The 17,618-nt window shown below is 42.4% G+C and overlaps 1 protein-coding gene and 1 long non-coding RNA gene across 3 annotated transcripts in view; one reads left to right on the plus strand and one right to left on the minus strand.

Moving 5' to 3' along the window:
- Positions 1-15,434, plus strand: part of IL1R2 (interleukin 1 receptor type 2) — a 29,234-nt gene extending 13,800 nt beyond the window's left edge. The window contains exons 1-9 of one of the 2 annotated variants that reach the window (XM_010394252.4): positions 2,327-2,444; positions 4,001-4,131; positions 4,229-4,487; positions 6,636-6,810; positions 8,195-8,369; positions 9,441-9,506; positions 10,757-10,892; positions 12,828-12,973; positions 14,274-15,434. In XM_010394252.4, the coding sequence (XP_010392554.1) occupies positions 4,053-4,131; positions 4,229-4,487; positions 6,636-6,810; positions 8,195-8,369; positions 9,441-9,506; positions 10,757-10,892; positions 12,828-12,973; positions 14,274-14,401 (1,164 nt within the window). In that variant the 5' untranslated portion in view covers positions 2,327-2,444; positions 4,001-4,052 and the 3' untranslated portion in view covers positions 14,402-15,434. Of the gene's footprint in view, positions 1-2,326; positions 2,445-4,000; positions 4,132-4,228; positions 4,488-6,635; positions 6,811-8,194; positions 8,370-9,440; positions 9,507-10,756; positions 10,893-12,827; positions 12,974-14,273 lie in introns of those variants that run through there. The other variant, XM_019282943.2, reaches the window with a different exon arrangement.
- LOC109143951 overlaps positions 1-17,618 on the minus strand; it is a 36,739-nt gene that overhangs the window by 563 nt on the left and 18,558 nt on the right. Inside the window, exons 2-3 of the long non-coding RNA XR_002044401.2 lie at positions 12,549-12,749; positions 7,055-7,199 (exon numbers count right to left, since the gene is read on the minus strand). This is a non-coding gene — a long non-coding RNA (uncharacterized LOC109143951). The remainder of the gene's footprint in view (positions 1-7,054; positions 7,200-12,548; positions 12,750-17,618) is intronic.

A 17,618-nucleotide genomic window follows, 5' to 3' on the forward strand; every position in this document is an offset into this window, starting at 1 on the left:
AGCTATGCTCCAACATCTCGAGCTGTATAAATGAATCATCAGCACAGCGAAACCACAGAATGACACCAGCTTCCCTAAGAGAGTACCTCTATATATATAGCTGCTAGACTTGCACATTTCTGTTTATAAATTACTCAGTGATAGCTAACCGCATAACGACATGGCCTTCTCAGCAGAAATCTACTAAAAAGAAGTCAAATTCTTGTTCTATCTTTCATTTCTTCCTGAGTTATTTGAAACCAGACTTTTGCACCTCCAGAGAAACAATTTAAGCTCAAGGTCCTCATACCGCTGCATGTGATCAAGATATTTTCTGGATAAAAAGACAGCCAGGGCAGAACTCTTCTGAAGAAAGTTGTTTAAAAGTGTTTATCCTTGTTAGATGTATCTGAGGATGTTATTCTATCTGGGAGCTGGAGTCCCTCACTTGATTTCCCTCTTCTAAATAAGTGAAGGCCAAAATTGCCACAATTCATAACCATTTTCTTATTCCTCGTCATGAACCTGTGTCATGGGTTAGCAAGCATAGTCCTGGAAGTGATGTTCTTGCAAAGGGGTGCTTACAGCTTCCTCTGTGACCTGACAGAACCTATCAACTGGCCAGTTTGAATATGGACAATTGTTTAAGCCACTTAAAGTTGTGACCGTCTCTGTGATGCACACTTAAGAATAGAAACCACCCCCCCCCCCAGCTCTGTCTCGTTTCCGGTGCTGGGACAGGTGGCTGAGGGCCCCGTGTGGGGGCCAGCGGGCCCGTCCAGGCCCTGCTTGGGCCAGGCTGGGCTGGGCCATGGCCATCCTGGAGCTGATGGGACCTGTTCCACCCGTGGAACCCGCCCACAGCCCTGCTGTGGGCAGCCGGAGCGGCTTAGCTCCCCCTCTCCAGCGCGGCCAAGATTCAACTGAAGCTGCACCACTGTCGGCAAAGGATCATGTGACCAACAGCAATAAGCTTCATTCCAACTGCAAGGCCTAGGTGAGATTAACCCTTTTAGTGCTGTGAAGAGCTGAAAACCTGAGGGAGAAGAAAGAGGAAATGCTTCAAGCTGAAATTCTGTTGTAAAGCTATGATGCATCAGAGTACCCGTTGTAATTTCATGAAGGCATGGGGGGTGGAGCGTTCAACTTGTACTTGTGAGCAAAAGCACCTGCACTGAGATAGGCAGATGCTGAAGCAGCTGTAATTTAATGAGAAGTTTGAACAGGGAGAGATAGAGGTGACGAGGACTTTTGCTCCAAATGGAAAAGGAGAAAACCTCAGTTCCTAGAGATGCTCCCAGAGATAGTCCTAGAGATGAAGATGAGGAGGACCCTTTGCTCCCAGGGAAGGAGAAGGGCCTCTGCTCTTAGAGATGAAATGCTCCCAGAGATGGGTGAAGAGAACTTTTGTTTCTGAACGGCTCAACCTTAAAATTACACCCCAGTAGCTCAAGATTGGACCCTCGAAAGCAATCGTGGGAAGGGACTCACATGCGAGCAGAGAACCAACCCGGGCGGCTGTCTCATTGTGATAATGTTTTCATAGCATGGGCAAGAGATACTCCTCTTCCTAAATGGACTGAACAAGGTTATTATGGAAGTGATAAACAGACTGAACATCTCATGGGTTGTCTTTTTACATTGTCACTGGGAGAAGGGAGAAAGGGGGGGGGCAGAGGAGAAGTGTTCTGAAGGTGTGGTATGATTTTTTTTTTCTTCTTTTAGGTCTGTTAATAAACTTCTTTATATTCTTTCAAGTTTTGTGCCTGCTTTGCGGTTCTCCTAATTCTTATCTCACAGAAGGTAAACAGTAATGAGTATTTTGGACCAAACCACTACAACCTGGAAACCAAGCTGTTATTTCTTTATATCCCATTGCAAGAGAGCCTTAATGTAGGCTGTCACACTAAAATGGATGTTAGGAGAGGAAAGGGGAATCAGCACATTTGTGTTTCACCAGCGATCTGGGAAATCACAGATTTATGTTGTCCATGAAGAGCTGGCTAAACCACAAAATGTGAAGATTGAGATTATTTGGCTGCTGTGCAATTATTCAGCTGCTGACTGTGCTGCAGTACACCTTTTGTTACCCATGAGAATTTTTTTACTTGAGGTACTTGAGGTAGTGTGTGAAATAGTCATGTGAAGACATGAGTGTATGCAAGCTCCATTCGTCAGAAAAGGGGAAAATTAGTCATATATTTAGCAGTCATTTCCCCTTTCTTTGGGAAATCCAAACACATATTTTCTCTCTGTCTCTGCCTCTGTTTCTCTCATCCTCACTCTACGGAAGGGAAGAAAGTTGTGTCTAAAACGTTATTTGGTTTTGACACAAATCTGATTGGGCAATGAGAGACAAATTTCCGCTGTGGGTTGAGCTAAACCCTATATAAGGTCCTCACTAGGAATTTTCAGTCTGATAGCTTCTTTGAGAAGCTCATGGCTGAAAGACAACAGAAACACAGGTAAGTGAAGCTGATCGAAATTTGGGAATGAAAACTTTCTCTAAACCCTCAAATGGTGTAAGGTTCATGGAGTTTGTGAGTTACTAAACCAAAGGGACCAGAAAGCTATGAACAGAATAACCAAGTGTTTTTGTCAGGCAAAGGATCTGAAGAGAGAGAAACTCACCTTTTACAGGGTATTGATATGAACCATGGGACTTGTTAATGCCACTAGCACCTGGTTCAAGTGTAGCTGAGAGAGGCTAGAGCTCCATACTGATTCCCTGGAAACCCATGCTGATCTAAGAGCAGGGGAGATGACCCATGGTTATGAAACAGTATTATTGAGCAAGAAGTCGGTTTTGTGGTGCTGTAGAGATGACAACAAGCTGAAAATAGTTTATTGTAGTCAATGTCAGATATCAGATAAATATAGCTACTGGAACAGGAAGAAATTTGGATTAAAACCATTATGTAAGTATGAACATGATGGGATACACAAGAGATACTCAAAGGTGTATACCTGTGAATATGGCTTTATGTTGTTATATTGGTAGAAATATTTATTTTTGCTTTTGGTTTTGATTTGAAGTAGTTGTCCAGTCATTTAATATTTGTCATAGTTTTAAGCTAATGTTAAATGCATGCAGTTTCAATTTCTGTATGTAAAATGGAAATAGTGCAACGTATCATGTGGATATGTGTACTGTATTGCTCATAATTTCCTTACATAGAACATAAACTAGTGTCTCTATCCAGCATGTTTTATATATTTTTGCCCAAGGCACACCGAGGTAAAGCATAATTCATCAACTGAGTAGCAGGAGCTGAGGCCTCGTGGCAGAGCAGAAGCATTCAGTGGTGTACACAGACACTGCCATGCCCATGCCAGGCCCATACAGATGACACCTGATGAATGACTGGCAGCGGAGAATTTAATTTTCCCTTTGTGCCAACCTATGTGATTTTCAGGACAGGTTGTTCGGGTTTTCCTTATCTTTTTTTTTCAAAACAGATGGTAGTAGTGTCCATGCTGAAAACTTACTTGTGCACCACCAGCAAGATGGGTATACATGCCGTGGGAGTCCATGTTTTTTGTCCCAAGAGAAACATTTGTTGTAGACAAGAAAGCTTGGCTCTGCTTGTAGCAGGGAGTTTTCCTGTAGTCTGATTCACACTAGCTGGCCTACTGTGCCTCTGTGTTCACCCAAGCTATTACACTGCAGCTCACTCAAAGAAGCTGACCTGTGCTTCAGTCACATTGCAAAATAAGCAGAGCTAGATTTTTCCACCTGTAGCTGCTGCTCTGAAAAGCTGTGGGGACAGCAGCATCTTGTGGTATGCTCTTTTCATCTCCTCAAGTGAAAGGGAAGGGCCAGAAGTGGTATGTGTGTGCCAAGCCAGATGTTCTGGTTCCACAGTTCAGCCCCCATAAACTAAGGATGAAGACAGCTTTCTGCTCACTGAGGATGAACCAAAGCTCCCCAGGTCTGGAGCGAGAAAAATAGCAGTTAACTCTTCAGATAACATTGAGTATTTTCATTATATCTTCTATCTTGTAATAAACTTCCTTGTAGGTTTCAAAACACTTTCCTTTGACCCCCTCCTTCTGATTTCCCGTGGAAAAAAATGCGTGGGCTCTTCTTTGTCCTAGTGACATGCACAGCAGGTGCCTCTGCTTTCAGACTCCAGCAAGTCAAAACCACGGGTAAGTGCATATTTGTCTTTTTTCCTTCTGTTTCCCTCACCCTTCTTTTTAATATTCCTGTCTGACAGTAATGTAAAAATATCTCTAATTTATATAGAAAACTGCCCAGATCGCACCGTGTTTTTCAAACACTACTATGAACTGCATGGAGAACCTGTGGTTCTGAAATGCCCTTCTCCCAGATACAAACATTTGGATTTCTCTGCCTTGACCCCTAATGTCACATGGTATAAAAATGGTTCAAACCCCATGATACCAGGAAGAGATGAAGATTCAAGAATCTGGGCAAAAGGAGATGCACTCTGGTTTTTACCAGTGATGCTAGAAGACTCGGGAGTGTATATCTGCACAAAAAGGTAGGTATTTAAAAGAAAATCTAGTTCACTAACAAAGTGGCTATGTCTAAATGCATTACCTTGATTTTAAACTCCAGTTATATTCAGAGCATTTCTGGATAACATAATTTCCTTGCTGACCTTGTTAGAGAGAAAGAATGTGGGAAGTCAGGACCCTTAGAGTGCGCTGTATGTTTCCTGTAGCTACCTCTACTGAAATCTGGATAAATTTTGACACATGGTTGCCATTTTGGCTACAATCTCATAGGAGAATAGTGTATGGAGAGTTTGTTCTGGTTACCTCTGAGCCAGTCAGTGCTATAGCAAGTGAGGCACGCTGCAGGCAGGGGGTGTTGCTGAGCGCAAATACCCTTCTTGCACCTCAGACTGCCTTATGAAACATATATACGGCATTGTGGCTCTGCAGTGGCTTTCCTCTTCCCTCTTCCTATCCCCGGTCTTCACTTTTCTTCTGCGTCATGTTTTAAACCAGAATTTGATTGACTTGGTATTGTCAATAAGACTTTTCATGAGACCCAGTGTATATTTACTAGACTGGTACCAGATTTGTGGTGTTGCAATGAGTTGAGACTTCAGCCATGGCTCTTTTCAGCCCTACTGGTCATTTTTTTTCTGAGTGTTTACAATCTGACAGCCCACTGTACCACGTCAAAAGAGGTCCCAGGGTCTGCATTTGTAGAGGACTGAGGAAGGCAAAAACTCCCATCACCCTTAGAGCCTGAACTTCAGAAGATATTCCAGGTCCCTGTCCCTTGCCATCTCCTGCAGCCAGGCAGCCTCTCAGTACCTCTGGCACCTTGCTCTGGAGAACGTATCTCCACATCCCTGAAGCTGCTTGTGGAGAGCACGGTCTCCTTGCTTGCAAGGCACACCTTGTTAGTGATGCATGTCAGCAGTAGAAGAGGTGGACAAGTTGAGAAATCATGCTCAGTGTATCAGGTTGGCCTTTCCCCACATGTCTTAGCAGCAATTTCAGTTGTGGAGCAGAAGAGAAGACACTGACAGTGAGGCCCAAACAACAAAAGGTTCCAAATACTGTTCTAGAGCAGAGTAGTTGCCTGGGATGTTCAAGAGTGTTTTTTAATCCTCTTTTCAGACTATTCTGCCTCACTTTGTCAATATATAACACTATGGCAGTGTTACTGAGAGATCTAGTAAAATGCTGGGAAGCATATTTGGAAAAGACATGCAAGAGCCAAGTAGGTAATTTCATTGCTAGCGTTATTATAGGATTAATAAAGTGCAAGCAAATTGCATTTCCTCTGCAAATTATCCCACAGGGAAGCCAGCAGATTTTTTTATCAGCTGTGTAAAATGAAGGTAGTGGTAAACTATCACAGATCTCTGCTTCTGTGTTCTGTGGAGCAAATATTTTGGATTTGGGCATCTGGCCTGTATGTGACAGATGGCCACAGTGCCCTGGCAGTAGTCTCAGTCTGTCTGCTTGCAGCCCACAGCTGCTGTCCTGGAGGTAGCAGCCCGGCTCCCCTGGCTTTGCTGTCCCCTTCAAGGATCAGGCACTGCCCTGAGTAGAGGCATCTCCAAAACAGGCTTCCAGAGGTTGTAAAGGATATAATTTAAGCACCTATCTCTCCTGGTTCAGTCTTCATTGGGAGTGGAATTGTCACTTGGGGCCAGAAAAAAATGTTGAATATTGCAAACCTTTCAAAGCCAGAATGCCTTCTTTGCTACACAAAATGATACGTACTCACACAAGTGTCTATGGTTGTGCAACAGTAACTGCAGATGTATTTTAATACATGCTTTAAGCTTTTTATTTCATTATTAGCATTTTCACAGTCAAAACCTCTTCCAAGGAAATGATGGAAGGTTCATGACACACCTGCTATTGTTCAGGTGAACATGTTCCCCCTCCCCACAAAGTTAAAATCATGCTGCAGCCTAAAGGTGCACAGGAAACTTGTACTAAAAAGAAAAGAAAAGCCTAAAGGTCTGAGGCAGATGTGTCAGCAACATGTTTAGATTGTGCCAAAAGAACAGTACCAGTGATTTTCCAGCATCCCTCCTGGTATGATCTCAGTCTTGGTCTATGTTAAAGAGGGAAATGGAGCCAGGAGGAAACGAAGGGTGTCATTCGAGTTCCCCTCATCACTCTTGGGGGCTCACCTCTCCCTGCTCTGTCTGCAGGAACTCCTCCTACTGCGCCGAGGTCTCCATCCACCTCACAGTTGTGGAGAAAACAGCTGCTCAGGAGATTGCCTATCCCCAGGTCCTCTTCACTTTCACCTCTGGAAAAATCGTTTGTCCTGACCTGTGGGATTTTACACCCAATAGGACAAGCCTGGAGCTCAAGTGGTACAAGGTAGAACTTTCACTTCCTCTTTGTGCATAGCCTCATCCCAACTTGGCACATAAATCTCCACTTCACATTTCTCCTGAACATCATGTTCTTAGTCATGAGCACAGTGTAATACACTGGGAATTTTGGGGCAGATGTTTGCATTTTAAGAAAAGTTCTCTGGGGTACACTCAGCATGGGGTGAAGTGTTCCACATGTTTTCTGCTCTCACAGGCTGTGCAACTGTTTTTAAGGTTAAATTACTTACCCAACTCCAGGGTTTGCCGCCTGATAACAGTCTTCTTCTCTTTGGCTCTGTGCTTCTTTTTATGGCACTTCTAGTGAATCCCATAAAGTAGGACCTCCCAGGGATGCTTCCTCCATGTTCAGGTGAGGTAGCTTTCATTAATCAACTGGAATACAGCATTTGGAAATACTGGATGAATTGCACAATGCTTGGAGTGTTCTCTTGCCTAACTGGCCAGTTTGCTGCTTTTCAAGTAGGCAAGCCTGGTTTTGCCTCTAAGATCAAATACAACATCCTCAGCTGTTCAGTGTCACACTGGAGAGCAGGGGATTCTTCTTACATTTCCAAAACACCTCAGTGTAGCTTTTATTTACAGTCCCCTATGATCACACACTCTGCCTTGTGCAGCTGTAGCCTTCCCACAGGATGCAATATACAGGCTGTGCCTAGGCTGTGATCTGTACCATACCAGCAAAATGTTGCTGCTCAGGACTCCCTTCAGAAGTGGGAGCATAACCCACCTTATCTAAGCAAAAGGCTGCTCCCCTCAATGTAAGTGGTTTTTGTTACAAATGTAAGAAAGAGCTACCCTGCCTTCATGAGGAAGGAACATAATTTCTCCTAGCAGGGCTCCAAACCGTGTATGAGAAGAGCCTTAGGGATACAGAGCAGGATTTTCTAACAGTTTATGAGATCTATAGGATAAGTAACAGTTACGTGAAATCCTACATGATCACAAGTATTTTTCTTCAAACAACATCTTAGAATATTACTCTTTTGAGGTCATGTATGGAAAGTGATAACATTTTGAAAACCTCCATGGGTGCTGAAATCTTGGGTGATTGCTCTTCAGATGACTCAGGGAAGAGCTTGTTATATGTTTTCCATCTTAAAATATGCACTTTATTGAAGAGCTATGCACACACATTATATATAGATTAAAATAGCAATTCTTCACACTTCATATAGTGCCATGAGGCATTTTAGAGATGGATACACATTCAGAGAACTTGTGCTTTGGTGGGAAAGCAGAACTGCTCAGATTTCCCAGTGATAAGTGAACTTCTAGTAAGAGAGAGACAGGGATAATCTGTCTGGGAGTTACACAGGGTGTAACCATAGCTATCTGAGTCATAACACCAGTTTCTGTCCTTTCTCCAGGATGCTCTGCCTTTGGAAGATGACAACGAAAGATTTGTCATTCTGAAAGGTTCGGCTTCTCTGATCATGACATCTGTGCTACCAACAGACGCTGGGTATTACACCTGCAAGATGTCATTTCCATTTGAAGGTGTGGCATACGAAATCACCAGGACAATTCAACTGGAGACTGTTGGTAAATATAGTATCAGATGATCAGAGGGATGGAACACCTCTCGTACAAGGAAAGGCTGAGACAATTGTGTTTGTTCAGCCTGGAGAAGAGAAGGCTTCAGTGTGACCGAACTGTGGCATACCAGTACCTGAAGGGGGCTTACAAGAAAAATGGAGAGGGACTTCTTACAAGAGCATGAAGTGACAGGACAAGGGAGAATGGCTTCAAGCTGAAAGAGGGCAGGTTGAGATTAGCTATTAGGAGGAAGTTTTCTCCTGTGAGAGTAGTGAGGCACTTGCACAGGTTCCCCAGAGAAGTTGTGGATGCCCCCCCATCCCTGGAAGCATTCAAGGCTAGGCTGGATGGGGATTTGAGCAACCTGGTCTAGTGGAAGGTGTCCCTGCCCATGGCAGGAGGATCAGAACTAGGTGGTCTTAAAGGTTCCTTCCAACCTAAACCATTCTGTGGTTCTGTGATTCAATGACTGAAATATTAAAATGTTACAGCACATAAGAAATCCTCTTCTTTGCTGACAAAACTCTTGAGAGGAGCTCGTGCTCAGCCTCTCAGCCGTGCCAAGGGAAGGGTGACACTGTGAGTGCTTGTCCTGGCCCTGATGGGGCTCCCACAGCACCCCTGGCAGGGTGGGGGTCCCTCCTGCAAGTACCTGTGTTTGTTAACCCGAATAATTTATGCCTCGGGGGCAGGAGGGGGTGTGTCACTGCCAAGGGCTTCAGAGGGGTTCGGAGATAAAGCATTTCGCGGCGGCTCAGGGCGGAGACAAGCCGCTGTTTCGCAGAGGGGGCCCCGGGGGGCCGGGGCGCTGCTGCGCAGAGCGGCCGGCAGAGGGCGGCCGTGCCGCGAATTCCTCGTGTGCGTCCCTGAGGATCGGGATGGGAGCGGCGCCCTGCCCGTCCCCGCAGCCGCGGGGCTCGTCTCGGAACGGGAATATCTGCTTGCCAGGGGCTTTAGCAATCAAATCCTTTCCTGGGAGACGATGGATGTTGGGTGAAGTGGCATGTTTCTAGTTCTGGGGCCATGCTCACATTTTCTCTTGCCTTAGCACTGACTCTGTTCTCTTTCTCTGCCAAGAACAAGAGAAGAGAACTACCCCGATAATTGTGTATCCAGCGCAAAAGACAATATCAGCTGCTCTTGGTAAGGCCCAACATTATTTTTGGAAACATTTAGTTAGAGAAAAATTAGAGCAGGTCCTGTTACGGTGTAATTTTTTGGCTTAAATTTTTACAGGTTTTTTTATCTCAATTATATTAGTTGAGGGTCAGTGCTAGAGTATTTTTTTGCTTTTTAATGTCTACAATCAGATGCTATCTTCCAGGTAAGAGAAGCTGCAGAACTGCTGTCAATTTTAGCCCGTTACCATGCAATAAAAGCATATTTGCACCATTAGCTCAGCTGTCCAGAGTTCTCACTTCACTAAGAACTTTTCTTTTTCGTATTTCCTGAAATTGGTTTAGGTTGTCGTGTAGCTTTGAACAAGCCATCTAGCTCTTTTGAGAGGAGACTTTTTTCATTCCTTTTTGCTGTTTGAACTAGACAGTTGTTAGTTAGCAAGTACCTTGATAGGATCTCAATTTTTCTTTGAAGATTATATGATGGCAACAAATTTCTGTTGTATTCCTTCTTCTCAGAAAATGCCAGTTACATTTTACACTAGACATTTTAATCTGGGTACTATACACACAGCTACGTCCTATGATGTTGTTAGTTTTCTCTGCCACTTTTCTCTCCATCAGTGTAGGCCAAAGAGTTGTTTTTTTTTTTTTTTTTTTTTTTTTCTATCTGCCTCTGTGTGGTGTTTTATGTTCCTTTTATCACTACCTGCACAGGTATAATAATAACATTATTTCCATTATTGAGCCCTGTGTTTTCTATATCATATAGACACCAGTCTGGAGTCTCCTTATCCCAGTGTTACAGTAATTATAGCAAAGTTTCAGAATTTTTGCAAAATCACTTTATCCGTGGAGGTCCCACCTTGAGCTGAATGTCCTCACCCACAGCATCTCTGTGTGAAGCTGTGCTGCTGGTTAATGCAGTTGCTCCAGAGGGGTAAATCACACAGTGCCCTTTGGACTGCAGTACGTCAGAAAGGGCAAGGCCACAGGGACACAGCTTTGCCTCTAGGGAATGTGTTTAGTGCAAGAGTTGCTAACTGTTGCAATAGGGAAATTATTTGGTTAGCAGCAGGGAAGTACTGCCAAACCGAGGGGTCTTGCTGCCAAGGAGTAGGGGATCAAAAGCAGTTTGGAGATTAACTTCAGTTATGAAAGAAGTGGTTCTTGATGTTTGTGGGGTCTCTCACTGGAGTTGTTGGTTTTCACCAAAAGGAAGAGTAGTTCTTCATATGTATCCAAATTGTTTTTCAATCTTCCTTTTTTTGACAGGCTCCAAGATGACTCTCCCGTGCAAAGTGTTTGTTGGGCTGAGCAGCCATTTCCAAACTGATGTGGAATGGCTGGCAAATGACACCAGAGTTGACGTGGTTTATAAACAAAGCAGAGTTACAGAGGGAGAACGACAGTAAGTCTGGCTGAAAGTGCTTCCTTGTGCTTATTGTTTCAACCTGCAGTGCTGCAGGGGCTCTTGGTGCAGCTGAGTGCCAGGTAATGAAATGGGAAATGGACAGATCTGAAGTGAAGGTGAGAGCTGAGAAAAAGAAAGGGCAGACAAGCAAAAAAAACCCAAGCCCAACCTAGTCAGTCAAATAAATTCTTTATCTCTGTTTTTCGTTACATGGTATTTTGCAAATGAGCCAGATTTGAGACTTAAACTTTAAGCACGTTTTCATGAACAACTGAGCTAATGTAAGAGCTGAATGCAGTGGAAAGCAAGGAGACTTGATTTTTCCCACTGCTTCTCTTATCTCTCTCCTTACCCCATGCCAGCAAAGTGGCTACATTCTGTCCCTGACATTCATGAGGTTCTCTGAATACACTAAGACAACAGAAAATTATCTAGTGGTTTGTTGGTTTTTGTTTTTGTTTTTTTTTTAAATAACATTGTTTTTCCTTCTAAGCTTGTTCTTTTCCACATTAGTGAGTTAAACTGACTCTCACAGACACCCGCTGAGTGCTAGAATTGATGCCAGAGTAGCACTGAAGGGGATGCTGGTGGGAGGGAGAAACAGGATGTTCCACATCCTCTTGCCCTGATTCATTGTGTCTCCCTGTTTTGAGGAGCCTTCTTTCAGCTGCCTCATAGCTGCATGCTGCCAGGCTTCCCTAGCTGCCTCATAGCTGCGTGCCTCAAGGCTTTTCCCACTAGTTTCTTACAGTTATGGATGTGAGATGGTTTTGGCAATTTGTGGCCACCAGTGCCAGATAACAGCCTGGCCATGGTGCAGCCAGAGGCAACATAGTAACTCAGCTGTATGTCCCAGCCTTTAGGTGTTTTCCCATTCCCCACAGCATGACTGAGAAAACTAATTTATAATCTTGTTCATCTGGATAAGTGAAAATGCATTGGACCTGTGGACAGGAACCACAAAATGTGCTGCAGCTATAATCTCTGCAGGCTTTAGAATAGAGCAGTACTTTCTTACTTGGACTTTAAAATTTATTTTTGTTATGCCTATCACTATCATTATTACTGTTATATATTATCATGCAATTGCACAAGGACAGTGACAGTGACAGCTGAGGTTCCTGCAGGACCCACAGTGTGTGAGACACCCCAGTTCTGCTGGAAGCCCTCATTATGGCAGCATGACAAAACAGCTCAAATGCCACTGGGAAAACAAATTCCCTGCAGAAATCTCTGGCAAAGAGCTCCTGAGAGGAGCGCCAGGGAATTCCATTGCTTCTGTGCAATGCAGGCTCGTGATCTGACCATTTAGGAGCAGCTGGACAACTGCTCTGGTAATGACTAAAAGATATCAACGGACAATATTTGACTCCAGCTAGAAAATCACTTGAAAATAGTGGGACTCCTGAAATAATCATGTTGAAATAAGCTGGAAACCTCTTGGACAGTTTCTTGTATTGAGCAATTGGCTTTGAGCACGTGATAGACAGGAATGGTGGTTCAGTTTTCTCAGAGAGTATTTGCAGGGTTATGTTCTCCATATGTCCTCTTCCAGCTGGTCATAAGAATTAACCTCAGGTGGTCAGAGAGAAGGAATTAGGTCCTTGCACAATGCTGTGAAGTGAGCTCAAAGATACACAGAATTCTACTTACCTTTTTTCCCCTCCCTTTTCTTTGTTTTTGCAAGACAAATCCAGATTTTTTTTTTCCTCTGGACTCCAAAAAGTGCAGGATAGGTACTGCCCACGGAGACACAAATAGCACCACTGGGTTACTGAAGACAACAGGTGTCCATGAATGCTGAGGGGCTGGTTCAGAAATGAGCCAATATCCAATGCATTTTCTTGTGATGTGCTGTTAGAAGGGACATATCAAATAGAGGAAAACCATCTTATTAAAATATTTAACTTTAAATCTTTCTTATTCTTCCAGAGAAATTGTAGAAAATGGTGAAAACTTCATTGAAGTACCATTGATTTTTGATTCTGTTGAAGAAGTGGACTTTTACACAGACTTTACCTGTCTGGCTGAGAACAGATATGGATACCAAGTACTGCCAACAAGGGTCAAGCAGGAAGGTAGTTATTTTGACTGCTTATTTTTGACAATTTTTATTATTATTCTAATGCTAAATTATCATCTGATCTGTTTATACTGTCAGAGCTAGTGTTGGGATGAGTTATTTCCTGGGGAAAATCCAGTTGCCTCTTTCACCTTTAGTCTTTGATATAGCCTATTCACAAAATACACCTACTACAGCAGGTCATTTACTGACATTTTATGAAGGGATAAGGATCCATCTGTGCTGGTATATCTGTTTGTTGGATGAGACTTCAATTTAGATACACTTTGTGCAATAATTGTTCCAGTGAGACTACTGGCACACTCTCTTTGCAGCAGGGCCAAATCTCCTCCAGTTCCTCAACAAGCAGGGAATAAAAGGACAATAACAGAATAAATGATTAGAGTGTTCCTTTTCCTCATGCACAGACTTCTGCCAAAATAACAAGAAGTGTAAATTATGATGGGTGTTGTTATTTTGACTCCTAGTGATGGGAAGAGATATCTAAACTCAGTGCAATTAATGTTGCAGTGTGATAAACCATTGGCCAAGAACCAGCTGCATAAACAATGTGAAGCAATGCTAATTGTTTCTTTGCATGACGTTGGTGAATCGCCAAAGTTTGCTCACGCTCTCTTAGAAAGTCACATGAACACTTTCAGCTTCATTATCCGTTATGACTCACTCCAGCACCCTATGATGAGGGATTTGTATTCAGTTTGCTGGACCATGTGCTGCTCTTCTCTTCCATGAGCTACATAGGTATAACGACAGAGGAGGCAATATATATTGGAATAATCCAAAATGGTCTGGATAGACACTGGTGTTGGAAATCAGCCAGATTTGTGAAGAAGTTCTGAGTCTTGGGCCAATCACTGCTAATTTATAAACTGCTCTGTAGGAGAAAGTTATTCACACAACATGTGGGTGGACTAAATGTTAAGTACTCCTGCGCCACATGGTGCTTGGATTTCCGGCTAGGAATGTCTCTGCTTTTAAGAAACCAAGATAAAAAGGACACAGCTGCTCTGATCAGGTGTTCAGAAAGCTGGGTGTCTGCAAAAGACTGAACCTTAAAATCTCACCCTCTGTTGTTTTCCAATCCTTCCTCCCATCTTCATGAACACATTTCCCAGAGTGCTCAATCAACAGACCTATTCCTTTCAAAGGCGATAAGCCCTGCTGGAAGGTTAACTTGCAGACATCCTTTTTATTGTGATTTCTCCTCTTCCCACTTGAGCTTAGAGAACTACGCTCCTGGGAGTTTGTTGGGGTTTTTTCTGTTTTTCTAATATTTATTTTGTTTACTTTTCCAGCTGTTGGTCTGTCCTGGTACATTGCAATTATTCCTGTTGCACTGGCCTGTGTGATCGTGGGAGGGATATACATGCGCAAGTACTGGAAGCGGAGAGCTGATAAAGGATATATAATACCAAAGGTTTAAAATCCACTTGGTTCTCCAACTGCCAATGGAACAAAAAATCACCCTGGCTGTCTTTCATGTCAGACACAGAGAGCATTTCCAACCTGACATAGCACATTCCCAACAGACTGATAATAACAGCTCTTTTCCACTTCTCCAAGTGTTCTATGATCTGATGAAGTTAAGAATATAAGTTTGCATTTTTATGCTGCTTAGATGCAGGAAATCTGGTTCTATTGTTCTGCATCTAGGGTGAAATCTGTAGAATTTTGGAACGCAAAACCATGCTCTGGATATGGGAAGGGTAGGGTAGGGAAAGGGAGGTGCTCTCACATTTTGTAATTCCAATAGATGTACTTTTTTTTTAAAAAAGGAAAATAAATGCCCTAAAATCTAAAAAAGGAAGATAAGGAAGCTTGCTACAGAAGGACTATTTGACACTAGGGTGAAAAAGCAGTTTTCCTATGCAAACAGCATAAATTTATTTTACTTCAGTCTAAAAGAGCCATTTGTTTTCCTTTTTCCAGAGCCAAATGCAGTTGTCATGGCAACTGTATATCTATGAACTTCTCCATGGAAAAACTAATTTTGTTCACCATTTGGATTACTCTTTGCTTAAATAGACTGTCTCAGAATATCCCTCCCCCAGAGATAACTCCATCTGTATAACAGATAACTGTACACAGAAGAATTCAGTTCTGTTTTATCTACCAATATGTTACTAGGGATTCATAGGCAGCTGTAACATGTTGTCATCTTTGCCAAGGAAAGAATTGGAGGGATGTTTAAGTGTTTAGAGAGTAATTTGGCTAATAAAAAGTTTTATTCCTGGAAGTGATTGGACATATTGCCAGTAATAATGTATAGTCTCACACTTCTGTGCCTCCAGCCCTTTTGTGACCAGCCTGGTGTAGCTTCCGATTGTGTCCTTTTAATTGCAGTATGCAAATTGCTTACTCATGATGCAAAACACTGCTGGTTAGGTTAACCTAACTGGATTCTAGTCTTGACATAAATCATAAGGGAGCAATAAATAATCAGTGATCATGTTGTACTTTGAGGGTCAGAATGAGTAAAATAACTTGGTTACTTCCTCTTCAAAGAGATACCACTTACGTCAGCTGAGAAATCGTTACATGATGTATAATGTGTATTATCTTCATCTGTATAGGAGGGAAGAGAACCTGCATTAAGGCCTAGATTACTACAGCTCCATAACTGTCACCTCTCACAGACACCAAACATAAAGCTTTTTGTTCATGTGAATAACCTAGAGGATTTTCAAACTCCATAGGAAAAAAAATCAGGAAAAACTTTGGCTCCAAAAAACCAAATTGTAACACACTGGAGAAGTGAATGGCTCACATCCATCTGGGAGAGACCATGACCTTATTCCTTTCCACCACCACGTCTAGTTGGCTCTGAGTTTAGCCCAATAAATATCTGGAAGGATTTTAAAGAGTAGGATGTGGCTTGAGTTAAGAAATCTTCACTCTCTTAGCAAGAACATTCATATGTAATGAGATTTAAACCAAAGCCTCCCTTTAAATATTCTAAATGTTTGTTGTGAAGATACAGGCACAGAGATCAGAGCTCTGGTGCAGTTTGAGTCAAGGGCATCCAGAGAAAACCACAGGACTCACTGTTTCCAAGTGCAGAATATTAAAGATGATAAGGACTCCATGTATTTTATGGGCAGATGGGAAAAAGGTGGATGCAAGTGAAGAGGTCAGTCCACTTGGATATCGGTTCTTTGAAGGAAGAGAGCTATAGATGAACTGACCAATGTTGGAGGGAATACTGAAGATGTTTTAGGAGCATCAGGAATGCTCATTATTTTCAAACAACTGCTAGTCTGTACCTAGAGAACAAATTAGGTTTGTCAGTAAATGTAATCTTACAAACTGTGATTTGCTCTTTCTTTCCACCTGAATCTTCCAAGACTAGTGTGATCACATAGGTGGCTGTAGGGGCAGGGTTGGATTTCACTAAGTACTGCAAAAGAAGCAGAACTTTTGGTATACAGAGTACTGGTGCCATAAGAAAGTTAAATACCTCAGATCCTTCTCCAAACCAGAGAAGGAGAAAAAAATATGAATGTAAGATAAAAATTAGATATTTAGAGAATTGCTGTTACATACTCAGTGGCATCTTGAATGCAAATGGAAAGTAAAGAAACAAAGGCTTTTCTTTTATGAAGTGATGTTTGCTTCTCTGACTACTAGTATCATAATATTCTGAACATTTTCCTCATAAATAGATGTCTTCAGGCGAGCTACACATCAGTATTTTACAGGTAGATTTGAACAAGTGACCTACATAATGTAAATGTTTTACACTGATTTGCATCATTACACACAAGGGCAACATGGTTTATCTTAATTTTGAAAATGTTATGTGAAAAAATGGAAAACAAATAAAACCCAAACCAAAATGCTGGTGTGTGAGTTGAGTGGGAAGAAAGATGTGAGATACAAGATGGCTCTTTGAGGATGGCAGCTCTCTCCCAGACCTGAAGAGAAGTACAGTATTAGGGAACATCAATTCATGTCAAGGATTCAGGGCTCTGCACCACAATGTTTCTCTTTGGAAAGATTACAGATGCAAGGAGGACAAGGTCACCTCGTACCTGGGACTGTGAGTTTATAGCATTTTCCAGAGAGCTAGTCTATCTGCAATGACTTCAGAGGCACATCTATAGAGGGGAAAAGACTGGTGTACCATGGTCTTGGCATGAGTTAGCATCCAGGACAGGGGCTTCTCATGCAGAAGTTTTTCTCAGGAAACGTGAGTTCAGTTAACAACTCTTTTCTAGTTTAGTCCAGAATATGTGATCTTGATGCCAGCTATCCATCTAAATAGGCAGCATAACTAATGTTTGACCAGTAGCATCTAAAACAAACCTAAACATAATTTGAAGAGCAGCAAATAATTTTACCTGCTTGTTCCCAAATAAAACCCTTAAATAAATATGGGAACAAGTGAAAACAAGGGCTGACCTGCACACAGAGGTGATCTTGGCTGATCAAGACAAGAAAGTTACATTTTTTATTCTAGTAACTGGGGAGGGAAGGCATGCATGCAGGAGGACAAGGACCATGTTGAAATATTATTGCCAGGAATAGTGTTTTAGGTATGAAGAGCTAAATAAAGTGTTTATGATTAATCTGCCTCAATCTGCAAACAAGAGGCCCAGCAGGGCAAAAAAAGTAAAAAATAGTTCTTACGTTTTGGAGCT

Source organism: Corvus cornix, chromosome 1 (genome assembly GCF_000738735.6).
Source record: "Corvus cornix cornix isolate S_Up_H32 chromosome 1, ASM73873v5, whole genome shotgun sequence".
Classification (NCBI taxonomy): Eukaryota; Metazoa; Chordata; class Aves; order Passeriformes; family Corvidae; genus Corvus; species Corvus cornix.